General features: G+C 45.1%; 1 protein-coding gene across 2 annotated transcripts in view; it reads right to left on the bottom strand.

The window, feature by feature from the left end:
* The window catches only part of kif3a (kinesin family member 3A), a 79,626-nt gene that overhangs the window by 21,097 nt on the left and 40,839 nt on the right, over positions 1–17,690 (bottom strand). For both annotated transcript variants that reach the window (XM_067996067.1, XM_067996068.1), the window contains exons 10-13: positions 12,031–12,187; positions 2,700–2,880; positions 1,403–1,513; positions 607–732 (exon numbers count right to left, since the gene is read on the bottom strand). In XM_067996067.1, coding sequence (XP_067852168.1) covers positions 607–732; positions 1,403–1,513; positions 2,700–2,880; positions 12,031–12,187 — 575 coding nt within the window. The remainder of the gene's footprint in view (positions 1–606; positions 733–1,402; positions 1,514–2,699; positions 2,881–12,030; positions 12,188–17,690) is intronic.

Here is a 17,690-nt window from a genome sequence, read left to right on the forward strand (position 1 = left end):
GTTAGGAGGAGGGTGTTGCAGGCCAAACTTTGTCCAAGGTGAGAGCGGCCTCCTGCAATGAGTGAGGGTCCCCCCCCCCCCCAATCAAATGGACCTTTGCAGCTGCCACAGGCTGATGGCTGCAACATGTCCATTTCAACTGGGAGTGTTTCCCCCAGTACGGGAAACAGTCCCAGTTGACTTGAAAATCCCACCCCTTCTGAAATATCAGGTCAATCAGGTCTGCAAATAACCTGAAGTACCTACTTAATTACTTATTACGCAATTAAAGCCGGTGGGAGTCCCACATGCGGGGGCTGCGCACGCATCTAAGCGCGTCACTGGGGAACCCAGAAGTGGGCGGGTTGGAGCCGGGCTCCGGACCCGTCCCGGGAATCCCCGATTTTTGGAGCCCCCCCCGCTACGAACGCACCCGCTCGGTGGTGCGAAAATCGAGCCCATATTCTCTGTCCATAGAAGCTGTACTGTCCAAGCAACAGAAAGACCATAATGATTAACATGCCTCAATTACAATTGCCTTAAGGCACCACGAGAGCAAAAGGTTCAATTTTTCCCATCACCAAAACCCTTACATAAACAAATCATTAAAAAAAACCTCTGTCTAACCTGGTATTCTTGAGGAATAAAGTTGTCAATAATGAGCATTTGGAGACGGAGTTCCCGGCTCAGCTGTCTGATATTCTCTAGCAGCCCTTCAATCTCACGTTGATGTTCTTGTTGCAAGTCTGCCATCTTTGAATAAAAACAAACCAGAATAATATATCAGGAATGTCATCATGTCGTGAGATACAAAACACCTGAAAGATATAGTGCAGAGAAACTGGGTAAAGGGGTTACTTCCAACAGGACTCTACTTCTACAGGTTATCAGGCAAGGGCAAGTGAAAGAGCTTTACTTTTACATAGAACAGGCAATCCAATCACTAAGTACAATTGAGAAATGACAAGTAAAATGATTTGAGTTTGTTTCATAATACATTTATTAATTTTTGGTATTTTTGTCAGATGTGTCCCTCTCCTGCCTATCTTAAATTATAAACTGCAAGTTCTAAGCTTGTAACTTCAGTGTACTACATGCTGCCATTCCATACAAACATTCATTAAGCTATATATAGAAAGTATCCCTATGGGAGTTGTATAAGACATTAATAATGAGACAGAAAGTGAGAAACTGCATGTTCTAAATGTTGGTTATATTCTGCTTTCCCTTCATTTAAGGTCAAAAACTGCCTGCTTACATATAATGCAATATTTACCTAAACTAGATTTCACAGTTTGAGCTTTCAGAATTTTATGTATTCATGTGTAGCTTGAGAATTGTTTTCATGGAATAAACAATATTATACAAGATAAATAATCTAAAAATCACAGCTGCTCCTCCAAAAATGTATCTGCCTGCTCACCTCAGACTTTGCTGCCATCAGCATTGTCCAAACTTTCTTCAGTTTCTTCGTCTTGCCCTGGGCCTCCTCCTGCAAACTGGTGTATTTCTCCTCAATGTCTAAGCGCTCTTGCTATTTAATGAAAAAACAGACCATGAAGGGACATTAACTTATTTGTTGAAGTGGCGAGAACCAACATATGTTGAAGGAACACCTTTCCAGGATAGTTTTACCCCTTCCTCTTGCTGTTCTACAGCTTTTGTGCTACAAGCAGAAATACCTATTGCATAAACTTATACAGCAAAGAAAAATTTTTGTTAGCCTACAACAAGGATATAATAAATGAGAATTTTTAATGATATATTAAGCTATCTGAGCCAATATAGTTTCAGCATAAATGACAGATGCAGCAACTTGCATTTATATAGTTCCTTCAGTGTAGAAAATGTCCCATGGTGCTTCACAGTGACGTAATCAGACAAAAGATGTGCACCGAGCCAAAGAACAGGATATTAGAAGGGGTGATCAAAAGCTTGGTTTAAGAGTTGGAAAGGAGGAGAGGGAGGTGCAGAGGTGGAGAGTTTTAGGGAAGGTATTTCAGAGCACGGGGCCCAGATGGCAAATGGTGGTGCAAAGCCAGGGGAGATGCACAAGAGGCCAGAGTTGGAGGAACAGAAAGTTCTTGGGGGGTTGTAGAGCTGGAGAAGATTACAGAGATAGGGAGATAGAGTCAAGACTCTGAAGGAATTTAAACACAACAATAAGAATTTTAAATTGAGGGCACTGGGGGACTGAGAGTCAACGTAGGTCTACAAGGGTAGGAGTGATGGTTAAACAGGACTTGGTGCAAGACAGGAGCAGACCGGCTGAGATATTGTGGAGCTTAGCTAGAGAAGTAAGTCTATGTGTATAGAGTCAGTTAATTGCATCTTTACTATTTTCCACAACAAAAAAAATGATCGTTCTCACTGTGTTCTAAATTTGCATGCTTCTCTAATGTTAAAAGGATTGTTGATACCAAGATACTCCAATGAATTGTTCATCGAGATTGCACAGCAACCCCATAGCCCTGCAATCTTGAAACGTTTCTTTTTAAATTGTAAAAATTGAATAAAGGGCCAAGGTCAATGATGTAGGATACATCAAGATTGAAAACAGTAGAAGTAAAGACAAGGTGAATCAAGAAGTGGGGATTAGGTGACATTAAGCTTGAGTTTTAAAATCCCGTAAACTATAGGATAACAGGAAGACTGAGTTAGGCAGAGTTTCAATTTTGTGGTCCTAAGAAAGAATGAGTTAAGACTAACAACTGCATTACCTCTTTTTCTTCGAGCTCTTTTCGAAGTTGCTCTGCCCGGTTCCGGCGCGTCTCCAGCTCACAATTCGACTCATCCAGTAATCTCTCTTGCTCTTCAGCTTTGGCCAGAAGATCCACTCCTCCCACAATCACCTTCTTCTCTAGAGCTGATAATTTTTCCAACAAGGTCTGATGTTCCTGCCTTGAGAGGTCCAGTGAAAGGATCCCATTACACACTTTTATTTTATAATAACATTAAGGTGTAAATTCTCTTCAATAAGAGAAAAAATATAAATCCTTAAGATTATCACAATTTACCCATAAAAGTAAGTCAAAGTAGTGTTGGACCATGGAGCAGTAGGATGCAGGTTGATATCTGTGATTTTGTACTTGGTAATTTTCGGTGAATGGAGTGCAACCAAACCCCCACAAAGGAGGAAGCAGCACAGTGAGGATGGCAAATGATTACCAAGAAAAATGACAATTAGACAAAATATCTTAAAAGGACCCTCAGAAAAAGATACCTCATAACAATCATATTCAGAATTTCTCAATGGGACATGACATCTGGTACAACATTCCACCATAAGCATTACAGGAAACATTTTTTTTTAAGGAGAGAAAATATTTTTAAAGAACATTCTTTCTGTAACACCTCTTACCATGTCTTTTTAATAACTTACTGATGCATCGCACTTTGTTGGTTTTAATAAGCTCTGATACCAGTAAACCAGTTTTTGTTCATCTGTGTGTATGTTAGTATGTCCACAATATAGTTTAAAATAAACTTACACATTAAAAAAAGAGACAGCTTAAAATGATACCTTGTTGCAGGTAACATATCTATATGGAGGAGTCAGTCTCATTTGTTCAAAGTACAGAGTTTTAACTCTACAGCACTTGCAGCTATTGAGATAATGGGCCCGATTTTAGCAGGCCTGCGGGTTTCCGGCGGGTTGGGTTTCGGGAGCGTGGTCAACACGCTCGGTGAAATTAGTGGGTTGCCCGCGCGATCGTAGCAGGCAACACACCAATTGGATCCAATTACCTGCTCCACCGGGCTCCGCGCTGCTGGTCTGAGCGCCGGGCGGGCTGCGCATGCGCAGTACGATCTGTCAGCTGGAGGCTCTCCAGTTAAAGGGGCAGTCCTCCACTGACAGATGCTGCAACCAATAGAACACATTACAGCATGGAGCAGCCCAGGGGGAAGGCTGCTCCCAGTTTAATGATGCCTCACCCCAGGTATCATCAGATGGGGTGAGGAGGAGGGGGAGGACAGAGATCTTCCACCCGGCGGGCGGGAGGAAGCGGCCTGCCTCTGCCACCAAGAAGGCCTGGCTTGAGGTGGCAGAGGAGGTCACCTGCACCACCAACATATGGCCCACCTGCATACAGTGCAGGAGGCGCTCCAATGACCGCAGTAGGTCAGCCACAGTGAGAACACGTAGTCTTTCCCCTACACTCCGTCTGCTACAACACTGCCCCCACCCCACATCTCCTTCGGCACCGCCAACACCACTCTGTCACATCACCCCTCATACCCACTCAAACCCCATCCTCATCTTACCTGCACCTACTCACCTCGCTAGTACTCACCCCGCCACTAACACGCAACCCAATCCTCATATAATCTCATGGCTCTATCCCATACGCACCCTCTCGTGCATCTCCCTCACGGCCAGCCTCATTCAACCTGCCACCACCTGTGCTGCAGCCACAGGGCATGCATCACATATGTGCAGTACGCAGCGTAAGGCAAACGTGTCGTGAGCATGAAGGGGATGCACAAGGGTGTTTGAGGGTTTGTCATGGGTGTTACCTATATTGAATTTCAGAACAACTCACATCACACATTATATTGGCACCACCACTGCCATGTCTCCGCGAATCTTGTCTGTTTTGTGCAATAATGCCCGCTCCTGGGTATCACTATGAGGACCCACCACTGATGCCACCCATTGTGTCACTGCAGAGTAGGTGCAGGTATATTTGCAGGGCTCTTCCGCGCAGACGACTGAGAGACATCGGCGGTGTACCCGGCTGCACCCTGGAAGGATGCGGAGGAGAAGTTGTGGAGGGCAGTGGTGACTTTGGCAGCGACAGGTAAGCAGATGGTGCTGGGGCCAGCCAGGAGCAGCTCGGCATGAAAGAGGCTGCAGATGTCCACGATTACATGTCAAGTGAATCTGCGCCTCCGTGTGCACTGCTGCTCGGAGAGGTCCGGGGAGCTGCGCCTCGGTCTGTGGACCCTGTGGCGAGGGTAGTGCCCTCTGCGACGCGTCTCTCTCTGCGGTAGCCCTCCCTCCTGCTGTAAAGGTGGATGTGTCACAGCACTCTGTTGTGGAGCTCCACGTGTCAGAGGTGGACGGCGTGGATGGCGAGGCTGGTGATGCTGTTCGCCCTCCGAGGGGGTCATGACTGCAGCTACGACGGCCCCCATCCGCAATATGTACATCTGAGGGGGTCCGCAAGGTAGGCACATGTCTCCGGACCCCGGGGTGAGTGTGCAGGTTGGTGACTTTGACCGCCAGGAGGGGGGTGGTGGAGGCCACACTTTGTCCCAAGTGACAGAGCGGCCTCCTGCAATGGGTGAGGGTCTCCCCCCCAACCTGTCAAATGGACCTTTGCAGCTGCCACAGGCTGACGGCTGCAACACGTCCAGTTCAACTAGGACTGTTTCCCCCAGTGTGTGAAACAGTCCCATGGTTCTCCAAAATCACACACAGTCCCTTAATCAGGTCAGTTAATGACCTGAACAAGCAAAATAAATACACTCAAGTGGCATCCCGCTGGCTTTAATTGCCTGCGGGATTCCCACCAGCGGGGGCTACGCACGCACCCCCGCACGTCATCGGGGATCCCGGAAGTGGGCGGGATCATGGCGCGATCCGGTCACGTGCCTGGATATCGGGATTTTCGGGGCCCCCCCGCTGGAAACGCACACGAAACCCGCCGGTAAAATCGAGCCCAATGTCCGAGTAATTGACCAATATAGTTAATTTGAAAACACCTCAAGTTATGATCCAAATGTACGTAAGAAAGATAATGTGTTGAGCAGAAAGATAATAGTAAAGGGACATGATGAGAAATGTGAGTAGAACTACAATCGAAGGGGTAGAAGGGATTGATAGGGTGTAATTCTTTGATATTTCATTGGGGAAAAAACCCTAATCTTCCCATCACTGACACATTAGCTACATCTAGTGGACATAACCAGGTACTGCAATACTATACAAATACAATAATGACAACAAAACTGATACAGAAGCCAATTAATTATAAAAGCACCCTAACTAAACGTAGCTTTATGGAATGTTTAAGGAAATTCTATTCTGCACTGATATTCTCTTCTGATGTGCAAGTAAAATTTGCATTTTAAAGAGAATCAGTTCAAGATTTGAAGAATGTAACTAAGAAACTGAATAACACTCAAGAAAACGTCTATATATAATATATAAATAAAAAAATTTATACTTGTGTGCACAATATAAATTCCTACGTCCACATTCATAATGGACATTGTCTATGTAAATTATGTATAGATTGTAATTACACCTTCCTGCCAATGGTGGTGTTGTAGTTTTAAATCTCCCAATTTATAAATCTGTAATCCAGAGAAATTCTTATGCTCCAATCAACTCTACCTGTATGCTTCCCAAATTAGGGTAAGTTTTGTTACTCAATTATGAATAATTTAAACTCAAAACATTATATAAAAATAAGGTCAAAATGTACAACTTTAAAAGGAGGACTGAATTACATCTGCATGGCCAGGCCCAATTAACCTCAACCTTTTAACACCGCTTGCCCTGAAGACTAGATTTGGTCTTGACTCTCCGTGGGCAATACCACGGGAGATCAGCGAGTTGCATTAGAAAAACATTGGCAGGGAACATAATAAATCAAAATGTGATTAGAGGTACACATAAGACATCAAACTTAACTACGAGAGCTCACAGACTTAACAAAAAGTTAAAACCCTACTAAAGAATACACGTCATAATGTGAACAATCAGTAATATTGGCTGAAATGTACTTCCACGAGTTTCTTGCATGAAGAAAATACTGGTGTACATAAAAAAAAATCTCAAATGATGTTTGTCATTCTCAATAAAGGAGTCGTAATTTCGGTTTGCTGGAGGTAGAAGGGACGGCGGGTCGGGGGGGGGGCAGAGGGGACGGCGGGTCGGGGGGGGGGCAGAGGGGACGGCGGGTCGGGGGGGGGGGCAGAGGGGACGGCGGGTCGGGGGGGGGGGCAGAGGGGACGGCGGGTCGGGGGGGGGCAGAGGGGACGGCGGGTCGGCAGAGGGGACGGCGGGTCGGGGGGGGGCAGAGGGGACGGCGGGTCGGGGGGGGGGCAGAGGGGACGGCGGGTCGGGGGGGGGCAGAGGGGACGGCGGGTCGGGGGGGGCAGAGGGGACGGCGGGTCGGGGGGGGGGGCAGAGGGGACGGCAGGTCGGGGGGGGGGGCAGAGGGGACGGCGGGTCGGGGGGGGGCAGAGGGGACGGCGGGTCGCAGAGGGGACGGCGGGTCGCAGAGGGGACGGCGGGTCGGGGGGGGGGCAGAGGGGACGGCGGGTCGGGGGGGGGCAGAGGGGACGGCGGGTCGGGGGGGGGCAGAGGGGACGGCGGGTCGGGGGGGGCAGAGATTGCGGGTCGGGGGGGGGCAGAGATTGCGGGTCGGGGGGGGGCAGAGATTGCGGGTCGGGGGGCAGAGATTGCGGGTCGGGGGGCAGAGATTGCGGGTCGGGGGGCAGAGATTGCGGGTAGGGGGGGCAGAGATTGCGGGTCGGGGGGGCAGAGATTGCGGGTCGGGGGGGCAGAGATTGCGGGTCGGGGGGGCAGAGATTGCGGGTCGGGGGGGCAGAGATTGCGGGTCGGGGGGGCAGAGATTGCGGGTCGGGGGGGCAGAGATTGCGGGTCGGGGGGGCAGAGATTGCGGGTCGGGGGGGCAGAGATTGCGGGTCGGGGGGGCAGAGATTGCGGGTCGGGGGGGCAGAGATTGCGGGTCGGGGGGGCAGAGATTGCGGGTCGGGGGGGCAGAGATTGCGGGTCGGGGGGGCAGAGATTGCGGGTCGGGGGGGCAGAGATTGCGGGTCGGGGGGGCAGAGATTGCGGGTCGGGGGGGCAGAGATTGCGGGTCGGGGGGGCAGAGATTGCGGGTCGGGGGGGCAGAGATTGCGGGTCGGGGGGGCAGAGATTGCGGGTCGGGGGGGCAGAGATTGCGGGTCGGGGGGGCAGAGATTGCGGGTCGGGGGGGGCAGAGATTGCGGGTCGGGGGGGCAGAGATTGCGGGTCGGGGGGGCAGAGATTGCGGGTCGGGGGGGCAGAGATTGCGGGTCGGGGGGGCAGAGATTGCGGGTCGGGGGGGCAGAGATTGCGGGTCGGGGGGGCAGAGATTGCGGGTCGGGGGGGCAGAGATTGCGGGTCGGGGGGGCAGAGATTGCGGGTCGGGGGGGCAGAGATTGCGGGTCGGGGGGGCAGAGATTGCGGGTCGGGGGGGCAGAGATTGCGGGTCGGGGGGGCAGAGATTGCGGGTCGGGGGGGCAGAGATTGCGGGTCGGGGGGGCAGAGATTGCGGGTCGGGGGGGCAGAGATTGCGGGTCGGGGGGGCAGAGATTGCGGGTCGGGGGGGCAGAGATTGCGGGTCGGGGGGGCAGAGATTGCGGGTCGGGGGGGCAGAGATTGCGGGTCGGGGGGGCAGAGATTGCGGGTCGGGGGGGCAGAGATTGCGGGTCGGGGGGGCAGAGATTGCGGGTCGGGGGGGCAGAGATTGCGGGTCGGGGGGGCAGAGATTGCGGGTCGGGGGGGCAGAGATTGCGGGTCGGGGGGGCAGAGATTGCGGGTCGGGGGGGCAGAGATTGCGGGTCGGGGGGGCAGAGATTGCGGGTCGGGGGGGCAGAGATTGCGGGTCGGGGGGGCAGAGATTGCGGGTCGGGGGGGCAGAGATTGCGGGTCGGGGGGGCAGAGATTGCGGGTCGGGGGGGCAGAGATTGCGGGTCGGGGGGGCAGAGATTGCGGGTCGGGGGGGCAGAGATTGCGGGTCGGGGGGGCAGAGATTGCGGGTCGGGGAGTCGGACGAGATCATGCCGGGGGGGGTTTGAAGAAATCGCAGGTCGGGGGGAGATTAAAAAGATTGCCAGGGCGGCAGGGTCGGGGGGGGGAGCGGGGAGAGCCTGTGGTGTGTTTGAAAGATCTCGAGTCGGGCATGGTATCGGATCACGGATCATGGCAGGTTTGCTTCCCCCCGGCCCCCCTGTTCATCCTGGCCCACAAGCAGTGCTGGGAAACCCGGCTCACAGTTGTTAAATGTAAAAGTAAGTTAAATTTGAGGCACACAACCTCATTATCATATTTAAATTACTGACCCACCTCTCAAGACCAGGTTCGTCGCCCAGACCCCACTGTTAAGACCAGAAGTGGGTTGGAGGCGGGTTGGGGTCAGATTTCAGATTTTTGAAATTTTAAACCCCTCCCCCCATGCCTGTCCTGGGTAGTTAAAATTCCGCCCCATAAAATTTTAAGAAGATTAAAAATAATTAGGAGAGATAGCACTCCTGCGGATAGTCATTTTGTGAATGGCAGGCTCAGAAAATTATAGGTTTTCCTGTCCACCTACAACTTGACTCAATTTTCCAGACAGTGCACTGTACAGTGACTAATGAGATAGATATTAGCCATAGACTGGTGTGAAGGGAGGGACAGCCTGTTACAAAGGGATAGATTCTCCATTAATTTCAGTAAAAGAATGTGAAAACAGTAGCTATGCAGGAAACCAGCTTTTAAAATAAAATATACAGTTTATTTTAAACCTCAACATGCCATAACAGCCAGGATTGGAAATATTTAGATTCCATTTCTGCTTAGGTGATCAACTGTGGATTATTTGGGATCCTTGTGAACATATCTTTTTTTCAAATTAAGGCCTAACATCACACACAAGCTTCTAAATGCGGAAAAAGTTTTTCAGATCATGAACTCACTCCCCCTCTATAAACACTGTAATATAATATATTAATTATATACACACATATGCGGATGAATATTGATTTGCTGGCTGAAACAATATGGCCCTAACCAATATGGCATGCGACGCAATCCGGCGCACGCACATATTGGACCCATCAGCTCCCTTGTTGTACCCGAAAATTGCGGCTGCATAATTGAACTTCTAGCCATCGGCTTTATTTGAAAAATAGACTTATAATTTAAACTTTCTCAAATCCTTTCTGCATGAAATATCGCTTCAGCACTACTGCACAGAATTAAGCAACTGTTCTAAAAAATGTTAACTTGCTGAATGAATAGCTATTTGTATCAAGTACAACAGACAAACTTTTTTGGAACCAATATAGAACAAGTTTGCCATAGTAAAGGGGGTGGGCCTATATAGCTTCATAATGTAGATTAGAGGAATGAGAAGGCCATTAAGGCCATCAAGCTTACTTCTTCCAATAGACCATATGCAAATTGCATTTGGGTATTTTCTGCAATTAATCTTTTAATGAGAAGCAAACATGGATTAAACTTCCAATGAAATTTCTCCTTGATCCCAAAAGCAATTGGGTGGAAAATTTCAAGGCTACCAACCTAAGGGAAGGTCATGCTTGACCAACCTTATTGAATTCTTTGAAGAAGTAACAAAGGGTAGACAAATATAATGCAGTAGATGTAATATATTTGGATTTTCAAAAGGCCTTCTTTAAGGTACCACATTGTAGACTCATGACTAAGGTCAGAGCATGTGAAGTCAAGGGACAAGAAGCAGAATTTACAGCAAGCTGGCTACAAAACAGAAAACAAGAGTAGGGGTTAAAGGTAGTTACTCAGACTGGCAAACGGTGGGAAGTGGTGTTCCACAAGGATTGGTGCTGGGACCACTGTTGTTCATCATTTACATAAACGATTTGGATTTGGGAATCGGAAGTATAATTTCAAAATTTGCGGTGACAACAAATTGGGGGATATAGTTAATACTGAGGAGGACTGCGACAAAATACAGGAAGGCATTAATAAACTCGCAGAATGAGCGTCTAATTGGCATAAGAATTTCAATATAGATAACTATGAGGTGCTCCATTTTGGTAGGAAGAATAAGGAGACCACATACTTCTTGGAAAATAAGAGTCTTAATGGGGTAGAGGAGCAGAGGGATCTGGCGGTACAGGTACAGAAATCACTAAAAGTAGTGACGCAGGCTAATAAGGCCATAAAAATAGCAAACAAAGCACTGGGGTTCTGGAGGGATAAAATTGAAAAACAGGGAAGTTATGTTAAACTTGTATCAAACCTTAGTTAGATCACACTTGGGAGTTCTGTGAACAGTTCTGGTCTCCATATTATAAAAAGGATAGAGAAGCACTGGAGAAGGTGCAAAAAAGATTTACTGGGATGATAACACACTGGGGCTCTTTTCTCTAGAAAAGAGAAGTCTGAGGGTTGACCCGATAGAGGTCTTTAAGATTATGAAAGGATTTGATAGAGTAGGCATAGAGAAGATGTTTCCACTTGCAGGGGAGGCCAGAACCAGGGGCCATAAATATAAGATAGTCACTAATAAATCCAATAGGTAATTCAGGAGAAACTTCTTTACCAAGAGAGTGGTTAGAATGTGGAACTCGCTACCACAAGGAGTAGTTGAAGTGAATAGCATAGATGTATTTAAGGGGAAGCTGGATAAACTCATGAGGGAGAAAGGAATAGGACATGTTAATGGAGTTAAATGAAGAAGGGTGGGAGGAGGCTCGTGTGGAGCATAAACACCGGCATGGACCTGTTGGCTGTGCTGTACATTCTATGTAATTCTAACATTATTCAATCCCAACCTGTCACATTTCGCAGATGATACTGCTATGTTCAGAATAAGGAAACACTGTGAATCATGGAATAACAGATCAGCCACTCGTAACAATCTCTTTTATACACAGATATTCATCCAGCACCTTTTTAAGAGTTAAAAGCTCTGATAGGAATCCATCTACAAATGTTCTCCATGACCATAAAAATGGCAAATTTGATCACATGATCTCTTATTTTCTCACAGCTTAAGTTTAAAACTTGCATACATTCATGCTTTTCAGCATTTTAAAGACACGGAGGTAGAAATTCCGAATCTGTGTCTGATCGTCCGTGGATTTTCTGCCCATTAAAGTGAGTGGACTGACAAGCACAAAATCAAAACATCCAAGCTGTGGATTACATCTACTTTTGTTCTTCCTTTTTCCAATGAAAATAAGCCCAATTCTGTTAATCTTTTATTTTGACGGAAGAATGGACTTGCATTTATATATTTTACTAGCTTTAGTGTCTAGAATCCCAGAATCATTCATTGAACTTTATATTCCTTGACTTACTGAGCTTTAAGCAGGTCTTTCTCTCTCTTCTCTAGTTCTGCTCTGGCTTTGTTCCTTTCTTCCTCCTCCATATCAAGCTTAGCTTCAAGGACTTTCCTCTCCTCATCAATCTTTGCTTGCATTTCCGCCATCTTTTCAGGAGATACCTTCTTCCTTCCTTTAATGAAAAAGAAATTATTTCATCTCATTGAGCAGACCACAGATTTAAATTTTGTCAGTTGAGTGACCTGGATTAACACAACTGTAATATGATTAAGCATAAAATAAAGCAATGATGATATTACTTTTGAAACAAAATAAAGTTACCAAATTTCAGATATGGATTTTCCATGATAGGTAAGGGCTGTGCCTACTTATTATTTGTGTAACTGGATATTCTAGGCTGGAGAGGGAAGGATGGAGCAGGTGGGCAAGAGGTCAGCTCGAACACTCAAGCAGAGGCTGTGTCCTGCCAAGCTGGACGTGCTCGGCTGGCTGAGGAGCATACATGGATGGGTCAGGCAAAGCCAAGGAGCAGCCTGTATTCAAAAAAAGACACATTTAATGTGAAGGAGCTGGAATTAGCCCAATGGAGGGCACCAATATCATTCATGCAGAGAGGCTGAAACAATATTAAGAAGAAAATGCCAGTGAAAGAACACAAGCTCTAGAAAGGAGCAAAACTTAAGCCCCAGGTCCCTGAGAGCAGGTAAAGCCATTGGTTAAAAAAAAAATTGGAAGATTTCCAATATGGCATGCACAATTCTCTAGTTCAAACATATTTTGTGAATTATTTTAAGTTGTTTGTGTAATTTATGATAAAATTGTATTTTTTTTTAAGGTGAATATGGCTGGCAAGCTGAGGAAATAACATGGCTGTTCAAAGAAATCAGAAAAAAATTTAGGGATTTAATTAGTTTGTTTTGAGCAATTGCCAGTTTGCGACTGGTAGCTTTTTTTTAAACAGTCTATATTAGAGTGAATCAGCAGGCATATAGTGGTTATTTGAGCCAATCAAGTGTAAACAAACTGCCACGCACTCTAGATGTGTGAGATTTTGACGGTAATGGATAATTTCCCCATGCATTACGGATGTACTAAGAGCAAGACTTAAAAATATTACGATAGGAGGTAGTGGTACATTACAGCTACTGGTAGTAGCAAAATATACCCAATAGCTGATGCCATATTCTTTCCAATTTTTGATAACCCTGCTCTTTTAATAAACTAAAAATTAGTTTCCTATAAATGACCTATATCAGGTTTTGAGCTAAGCTGTTCTTGTTTGGATTATTACAATCACAGCGATTTGGACCACAGTGCATTCATTGCTGAGCCATATTAGACGGCAATTTGTTCACCACCATACCATTTTAGATTGCTATTTTCCTTTGTTTTAATATGTGAAATTCCAGGTATCCCTATGTTTTTATAAAGGATATTTTTCATTAAAAAACTGAATTTACTTTTCAGATAATACTTATATTTATAGAACCACTGTAGATCTATTTTCTGGAATAGATCTTGTAATGTTTTACATCAAAACATAATTATAATAAATAGAAAACTGGTAATTATATCAACTGATTATCAGATAAAACAATATTGTATCAGTGTTTCCTTTTTAGATTTAAAATAAGCTTGCTTACAGTTGTAAGTTTTATGCTGCAGCACCTCAACCAAGCAACAAACTTGATGGTGATGTGCAAGCACACAAACCTCTTCAAGTAGCCTTGGGTGTGTTTTTGTGATCAAAATGAATACTTTTGACCATCAAATTAATACTTTTAAATTACTTCACATTTTTATAACTTTGTCATTTGAGTGCAACAGTACTTGGAGTATTCTCCCCATTCCTCTGGTGTTCTACATCATGCAGATGAGGACATTGATAACATCCACCTAAGCCTCCACCAATGCTGCTCTGTAATAACCACAAGCGCTCTCGAGCTGCAAGATACTCTCTCTTCAGTTTTCCCTCCTAGCCGAGAAGCCCCCGGCTTCCATTTTAAAAATAAACCTCCCCACGTCAGTGTAAATGAGGTCAGGAACCCATGGGGAACCAGGGCCATGGATGTAATCCTACTGCTTCACAGCCCCGTGCTTTGGGGCTACAACGTGCTGTCCCTCCACAATATCCAACTTTGATCTCCCTTGATTATTTTCTGAGATCACTTTTAGTTCAGTTTCTACCTCAATTCATTTCAGTTCACCTTTCCGTGGGTTATTTAAAAGGGATATGTTGCTGTACATAAGCATGCAGCATCATATCCCTTTAATGGCATCAAGTTCAGTTCTTGCATAAACTACTACCCATACAGGAAAATGTATGCAAAAGAAAAAAAAATTCCACTGAAAATGAAAATAAAAGTGAGCCCACAAACCTGCTTGATCTTGAATTAGGAGGAAGAAATTAGCAAGCCACAGGTGGGCAGCGTGTGAATACAGAAGGGGGGAAAAGAGAGACAAATTAAATCGTTATTTTCTGCATTTCAGACAGCCAAAGCAATGAAGATGGAAGTGACCACAACTCAAGTATGAACTGTCACTAAAAAAAAACAAAAATAAAGTTAATAAGGACATTGTTTCCCACAACTCTTAGCCATAAGATTTTAAGATAAAAAATAATCACAAAAAGCAGATCACCGATTTTGTAAAGTAGATGCTATCATGAAGGATTGTCATGATAATTTAACGGAACAGACTTTATTTTGAACTGTGGTTCTCTCATGAAATTTGCTTAAGCAACCCATAATATTTCTTATAAAATTGGAGACCAAATTACAAACCTCTGGGCCCAATTTTAACTCTGGGCCAGCTTTCAGCTGGTGAGCAGCAGTATAAGTTAGAAACTCACCTGTTGTTGCAAAAACGAGGACCGGGGTACTTTAATGCCCAGGCCTCATTTAAATTCCGCCAGTCAACTTCTCACCTGTTCCAGATGGGAAGCGGCAGAAAATCACGTGACCTAGATCCCGCCCGCTGATAGCAGGTAAGTGGTGGGATCGGCTGACGGACCACCTCACAGGAGTCCCCGTGATCTGCAGCGAGGCCTAAACTTTCCTTCGGAATACTCCTCTGGGCCCCACGAGGAAAGAAAAAATAAAATTTTAAAACTTATATTTTGGGGGCTAATCTGGCCCCGATTGGCTTCCTTGCTGGATTGGCCTGGCAGGAAACCCACTGCCGCTTCCCGCTCAGGCTGCCTAGTAAAAATTGTAGTCGAGTCTTGATAACATCTTTGGGCCCTGACATGCATATATTAAAATGGACCCCACAGGCTTTGGGCAGGTGTCCTTGTTGCTTGCTCAGGGTTGAGCAGGTGAAAATAGTGGCAGACCAGCTTCAGGGCGGGTAAGTGACCTGGGCGATTTTAACTACCCATCTATCCGGTTTCCGCCAGATGAGTAGGGTTAAAATTACCCCCTCTATTTCAATGTCAGCTGATTTTTTTTCTTTCAAATAAAAATAAGAATGCAGCCCCAATAAAGTAAATGTTTTATTCCTAAAATAAATTTTAATGTTTTCATCTTACATCACACTCATGATCTAGGAACTATAGAGACATGCTCATTAGTAATTTCAGATTTGTGATGTTATTAGAAGAAAAAAATAGTAATGTCACAGACTAGGCAATTGCTAAACATGTATTCATAGAATGGTACATAAAATCATTACTTTATCACTTGAATACTGCTAGTTAGCTGTGTTTGTGGGCATACTGAGCATATCATCCTATGATTTATTAAGAGATAAAACAGTGTCATAACACATACAACGTCCTAAAAGATCTCTGAAATACTTGGTGTACGGTTGGGACAGCTACATTAAGTTGTGATATTGTTAAATTTAGCTTTAAAAATGACCAAAAGGCTAATTATGTAAAAATAACGATAAGATTCACCAAATTGTGCTACAGTCTGGTCTACTCTGTTGATAAACCCATTATAAATCATTTAGTACCAACCAGATTGTTGAATTAGTAGTATGGCTATATATCTTACTGTCAGTAGACTGGTATGCTACAAAGCTAATTATTCAAGCTGTCCATATATACACAATTGGATTACCTACATCAAACCAAATTAGGTGAAATTGACAATATTGTCAAAGTATATTAATAATCCAGCAGCTCAAACTGTACATTGAAAGAAATAGTGGCTTTCCTGATCACTCAGTAAAGTAGGGTGCTGAGCCATATGGACCAGGAAAGCATGAGGTTCATCCTTGGTCTGTGCAGTTAAGCAGTCTCAGCCAAAGTGCAAGTATTGCAATTGGACATATTGATGCCAGGGGCTAGGGCAGAAACAAACACACAGGCCAAAGTTCCCACTCCATATTCATTGCGTGTTAAGCTCGGAGATATTTCTGAGACATGGTACGGCACTATATAAATGCATACCTTTCAAGTTTTTCATACAGATCACTACCCAGTGAGCTCGGCTGTCTATACGCAATTGCTGATACTGATTGAGGACAGGATTAGGCTTGTCTGTGATTCCTCTCCCCTCTCTCTAGTAGCCAAATACCTTTCCAGCATTCAAAGATCAGAGGCCCACATATGAAGAATGGCCACTTTGACAAGTTGCAGGAGAGCTAACAGGACCTTTAAAACGATACCGCTATAAGAAACTACACTTCAGTATGAATAGCTGCTTTCGTCAAAGGAGGATTATGGGGATGAGGGGTGAATAACCCAGAGAAATAGTGGTTTATAATATGTGGCACTTTACCATTCTTTACACACGCCAGCACTCTATGTAAGTAATGCAGCTTCCACAGATGAACATTAAAGTGAGGAACATTGACACTTGGGCTTCTTTCAGCATATTTAAAACATTTTTTCTTCCTCTCCTATTTACAACACTTCATAGAAAATAATGGAGCCATTGAAACTTATTGCTATAGCAATCATGAAAAATCATTATTTTTGAAATGAAATTTGTACTATTGAGACTGGTTATTTTGTCCATGAGGTTTACTTTAATATTTATTATTGTTGGGATCTAATCTGTCCAACCACACTAAGGGCAAACAACTGCAATTTAAATTAAAAGGCTGAAACAGCACTAAAAACATAGCAGGACATATAACAAACTTATCTTAAATGGACTTTACTGTGGTTGAGCAACATCTAGATGGCAACTATACCAATTTTAGCTACCATTTATTTTCAGTTGGTGGCCAACTGGCCATTGTTAATTAACAAGATATCATTAATGAACAGAAACTATGCTTTGTTTAAATTACACTAACCTTTAAGGCAGCACAGTCCAAATCAATACCTCACACTAGTTATGACTTGTGACTAATGCTCTATCATTTTATTGGATACATAGGGCTCGATTTTAACGCCCAGGCAGGAACTTGGCAAAGCGAGCGGAATGCCTGTCTGGGAGTGGCGGCAGGCAGCCTCCAGCAAGGCCTCATTAGTATGTTGTTGCCAACCAAAATGGCTGGGAAGTGGCTGCATGGCAGTTAAAATCGGGTGGCAGGAGGTATGGTCCCTGATACAAGGGATAGATCGGTTGGGATGGGCAATAAATGCTGGCCTTGCCAGCGACGCCCACATCCCATAAACGAATAAAAATAAAAGTCACTTCGCTTCACAATAGTGCAGCTTTGGGTGAAGACCCAATTTAGCTTCACACTAAAAATTGTAAAGATTCATAAAATAGTAG

The sequence above is a fragment of the Heptranchias perlo genome, chromosome 14 (assembly GCF_035084215.1).
Source record: "Heptranchias perlo isolate sHepPer1 chromosome 14, sHepPer1.hap1, whole genome shotgun sequence".
Lineage (NCBI taxonomy): Eukaryota > Metazoa > Chordata > Chondrichthyes > Hexanchiformes > Hexanchidae > Heptranchias > Heptranchias perlo.